Consider the following 5,316-nt stretch of genomic DNA (forward strand, 5'->3'; position numbering starts at 1 on the left):
TTCCATCTTTTGTGAAAGTTTCGGACATGATGAATGAATGAAAGCCGAGGCGCGAATGACTTGATCATCAAGTCTTGAATGTGTCAGCCTGCGATAACAAGGTCGTCGAGAACTGCGCAGGAAACATAACCACTCTCGGCGATTTCTAAGGATATGTCCGGTCTGCCGAGGTCATAGAGGTAATGGGGTCGGTATTCTAGCATCGGATGCCACTTTTGGCTAGCAGCCTGGTATAAATACCGCTTGCCTGGGCGGGTTTGCTTGCCAAGAATACTAACCTGGGTAATATACGGGAAGTCGGAGAGTCAGCAAGTGTTAAACAACACAAGGATATCCCTACAAGCATGTAGACATTTCAAAGGTGCGACAACAGAACGGCGCTGACGTCAATGAAATAAGTTTAAAGAGGTTTGAAGGATTCGGCGATGGACAGGCAATTTGCGGGGAATCGTTCGCGGGGCAGGGCTCAAAGTCTGAAATGTGAAAGCCTATAATATTGGCGCTGACGTTTGAGTGGTTGGGTTTCCTAGGATGCAGCATGTTGCTCTGATGGCTTCCCTCTTAGTCAGGGTCGCGCGCAGAGCCATCGCTTCTTATTCCAGATTTTAAATACCACCCGAGGCATCCTGCAAAGTTTTGTCAGACTTCGTTTTCTTTGAGTATCATCATCAACTATCTCTTTCGTGGAACACCATACTGATTTGATGAGATTCAAGTATGAACTACTCTCCTGCCTCCCAGCCCTCCCAGTCACCTCCTTTCCACAACGCTGGACCCCCAGCAAATTCGAGATCTCATGTAACGGCTTGGCCACGCGAGAACGAAAAGATTGACCACGGCCACAATACGCCGTCAACAAAATACAACGATGATACTCGATACTTGGAATCGATGCAATCGCCCTTTGATGCGCAAGCGCAGGCACAGGAAGGTGCCCTATATAGAGATGGCAAGCTCATTCTTCAACCAGCTCCAACACAAGATCCGCGGGATCCCCTCAATCTACCACTATCACGAAAACTGCTAGCTTGCTTTTGTCTATCCTGCTTTGGTGCGCTGGCCGCTGCCGCTGAGTTGATCTTGGGCGCCATGTTACCGGTCTTCGCCCTGGAGTACGCAGGCATCGATCCGAAGCTCCTCAAGTCGCTAACCGCATCTGGTGGTCTTCCTGCCAACACTGATCCGCTGAAATACCTCTCCATGTTACCGAATGCCCCACCGATTATCGAGATCTACCTTCTGGCTTCGCTTCCCGTCCTGGTCATCGGCTTATCCAATCTTCTTCTGGTTCCAATGGCTATTTCCGTCGGTCGTCGTCCAGTCGTTCTGACTACTGGCGTTATTGCTATTATGGGATGTATCTGGGCAGGGAATAGCCGCTCGTTACCATCACACTTGTTGGCTCGTTGCGTTCAGGCTGTTGGTGCCGGTACTGTTGAGAGTCTGATTCCATTTGTTCTACAAGACATGATCTTTGTCCACCAACGAAATTCATGGATCTCTGGCGTGTTTGCGGCTCAAGGTGTTATTATTATAGTACTTGGCGTTGCTACACCACAAATCATCATCGATTTGAGTTGGCGTTACATGTATTTTATTACTGCTGCTGGTGCTGCCTTTTTTCTCATTGGCGTCTTTTTCTTCATGCCAGAGACCAGGTGGGAGAGAACCCGCGCTGAGATGAGTAAGTACCAAATACATAACATATATATACAGCTACACCTAGAGATTAGCTAACAGCAACTGTATAGATGGCGTACCTCGCAATGAGTCTGGCTATAAGCACGCCCCGAGGACTTTCCGATATAACATTGCATTTTTTCATGGCGAGGTGCAATGGCGAAAAGGTTGGAATGCTTTTATTGACACGCTGCGAACATTCTTTTATCCACATATATTCTTCATCACTATGCTTAATAGCGTGATGATTGCTTGTGCATTTGCGGCTGGATATACAGTTGCACCAGCACTCCTAACGGCGCCATGGTCGTAAGTAATTACACCTAGAGTGTATTTCCGGAAATCTCTCTAACCATTACTTCTACAGATGGAATTTCCTCTTACTTGGCCTCAGCCTTGTCCCCGTTCTTGTCGCAGCCATTGCTGTTGCCTTGGTCACCGGAAAGGCTGCCGACTGGGTGGCTAACCGCATAGCCAAGAAACGTGGAGTTCGCCTCCCAGAAAATCAACTTGTCAACATCATCTTCCCTACTCTCTGTGGCATCATAGGCTCTGTCATCTTTGGTCTGGCGGGTTCCAACCAGAAGGACTATTCCTACTTTACGTTCCTTACTGGATTTGGAATGATGGCTTTTGGCTTTCTAGGTGCTAATACTATCGGCGCCGTTTATGTTCTGGAATGTTACCCTCATCTTGCAGGTCCAGCGTTGGTTAATGTTGCGTCATTCAGATGCTTGTTAGCGTTCATATTGTCCTTTAAGATATCTGACTGGGTTGTGGAAATGGGATATTTCCATTCGATGATGATTTACACTGGCTTGATTTCTGCTTTTGCACTTCTCATTCCTGTAGTATACATCTATGGTCCTGCTTGGAGACGGAGATGGCCGGCCGATCACTTCGGGGACGATATGTAACCAAACGGATAGGAGGGTCTCAATTGGTGTTCCATATATGATGATTATGGTCACAGCATGTCTTTAACAGTATATTAACATAGTAGCTGTAGGTTGGATAGCTAGCTTTTTACCTGTCAAGGACTTTTGATGTATTTATCTAGTTATGTAGTTGAAGCTCGATCGAAATTAGCATTTCTTTTTAAGACCAATGTCTTTCTAAACTTGACCGCCTCTCAACAAGAGGCATAGAAAAATAAGTTCAGATACTGTGACCCCACTGTCCTAAAGATATGTCACGTGGACATTTGGCCGTCGACAGCATCAAGGCTAATGCCTGAAATGTTAAGCTTTGCTTCCATATGAAGTAGAATCTTGAATCAAGATGGTGGGGGGCGAGGCCCTCATATTTATGAACGGTAACCATTGCCTAGGTATCACAAGCCAGAAGAAAAGTAGCAGCCTGCTACTTTAAGATACGGAGTAACAATTCATCCAGATTTGGCTTATAACTTCTTCAGATAATTCACTTGCAATTATTTACCGGATCTAAGTGCTCAATTTCAGTGTCAAGGCCATACGACCTGGTTTATATTGACTCACTCTGCTAAGCGCTTAACAAATTGACCCGCAATATCAGCGTTGGTTTACTGGACCGGGGACGGATCTCTAACATCATGTTAGATTTATGACCTCATTGTCACAATATACTCATGACCTCGGCAAGGCAATGTCGGGGATCGGCGCTTCGTAGCCGACGATCTCCAGAAGCTTGCTACCCGAGTCCCCGAAATGCTGGATCAATGTTAAGTCATACGAAACTACTGTGATTGGGGCATACGGGTTTTCGAACTGGCATTATCCTAAGAGGTGCGTGTGTCGCTTGGGGATACGTACTACAAAACGCCTCGGGACACCCTTTTAAATCATGGCACAAGACCAAAGTAGAAGTCCAAGATTAGATATAATGGATTTGGTGAGCAATTACATCGAAATCTTTGGTTTAGGTGTCAATATTTGATTTGAGATTTATGTGTAGTGAAGTTCGTTCTCGTAGCAAAAGGAGACCACTGGATTGGGGCAGAAACTAACGCCTTACATCTGGCGACGCTTATGGTCTCCATGTTGAGGTCCGAAAACTACCTCGGTTACAATCCAATGGTATCACAACCTAGTGGAAAGTTCTTACGCGCAATGTGTTAAACCTTAATGACGACAGCGTTATGACATGATACCTTGTTAATCTCGTACCGTAGTTGTGGAAAACCCAAAATTTCCAACCCCCCCCCCCACTAACGCCGGATAGCCTCGAAGCTTTCAGCAATTTGCCCCAGAGATAGAAAATAGAGAACACCATAACAAGGAGCCGTGGCGCATTTGACCATCCAGTTTGCAGTTGGGGGATACTGTGTCGCTATGGACTCGAAACTACAGTCAATCCAAGCTATATTGCCAAAGCATCCGGAAGAACGTCGAAAAAAAAAACTCGAGATTCAATGGCTGAGCGGTCTGTTATTGATCACAGTTTGAGAGGGTTTCACCGTGATGGTGCACCCGTAGTGTATTACACAACTTCTGGAGATGTACATGTGTCGCCAAGCTCATGGCAGCCGTGACCAGGATCTGAGACATCTGCAGGCTAATTACCACTTCTCAGCGAGCGGTTCCGAATATTTTACAGCTAGAGCCAAATAAAAACACCGAGCAAGGCGAGTAGGAAATTCTGCCTAGCGTAAACTGGAGCCGTTCAGTTAGCGGAATACGCATGTGATTAACTCCCCCACCCTATATCCGAACCACCCCCACATCCGAACCACTATCATCACCACCATCGCCACCACCATCACCACTTATTTCACCATCTCTGCCGCCTACCCATATGCAACTTTCGGCCTCGCTAGGCAATTCGGATGCCCCAGATTCATCCGGACTATCTATATTGCTAAGATCCGGACTTCAGGCCTGGATTATATCCTCTATAGTAGTAAAGGTGCTGTTAGGAGATAATTAGACCTTTTTCCTCTTATATAACTATATATTATTTAACTAGGCCTATAATAAGTTAACCTGCCTTTCTAAAAGGGCTGCTCTAGATGCCTGCTTATTATAGCCCTTTTATAGCTTTTTAGATAGGTAGTAAATAATATAGGTATCTAACTTATTTTTACTTAACTAGATTAATGTTATAAGATAATAACCACTTAACTAAAGGGCGCTGCTTAAGACTAGGTGGTAACAGCTGCCTAACTATCTTAAGGTTAGTATAGTGTTTTAGGGAGTAAGGCGTATTTAGCTAGTAATAGCCTTATAAATTACAGGAGAATAGTTCTTTAAGATTTAGCTTTTATATAATATAAGACTTATAATTACTAATACTTCTTTATAATTTTAATAGTCTATTATAATTCTAAATCTTCTTTTTTATAGGTTAAGAAGTACTACTATAGCTAAATAAGAAAAGGAATAAATACTAATTCCTAAAGGATAGGTAGTAAATATGTTACTATAATTAGACTAAGCCTAATATAAGGCCTTAAAGCAGAGGATTATAGAACTAGAACGTATAAACTAGAAACAAGCTAGTAGGGGAGAAAAATAGCGTTATTAATAAAGCTTTAGTAAGTCCTAGTTAAGTTCTAACTAAGACTTTAACTATAAGGAAATCTAAAAGCTTTACCTATATTTAAGCCTATACGCCTAAGAGGTATAGGTTAATAACTTAAAGGTAGCTATTTAGGGG

General features: G+C 43.9%; 1 protein-coding gene across 1 annotated transcript; it reads left to right on the top strand.

Annotated features, from left to right (window-relative positions):
- Nucleotides 1-717: 717 nt before the first annotated feature.
- On the top strand, nt 718-2,597 carry GLRG_09280 (major facilitator superfamily transporter; the record flags this gene model as incomplete). The annotated part of the gene is made up of 3 exons (XM_008099965.1): nt 718-1,684; nt 1,752-1,989; nt 2,048-2,597. 3 exons carry the CDS (start codon nt 718-720, stop codon nt 2,595-2,597), a joined length of 1,755 nt encoding a protein of 584 aa, XP_008098156.1.
- Between the last annotated feature and the right edge of the window lie 2,719 nt (nt 2,598-5,316).

This window comes from Colletotrichum graminicola (assembly GCF_000149035.1).
Source record: "Colletotrichum graminicola M1.001 genomic scaffold supercont1.47, whole genome shotgun sequence".
Classification (NCBI taxonomy): Eukaryota; Fungi; Ascomycota; class Sordariomycetes; order Glomerellales; family Glomerellaceae; genus Colletotrichum; species Colletotrichum graminicola.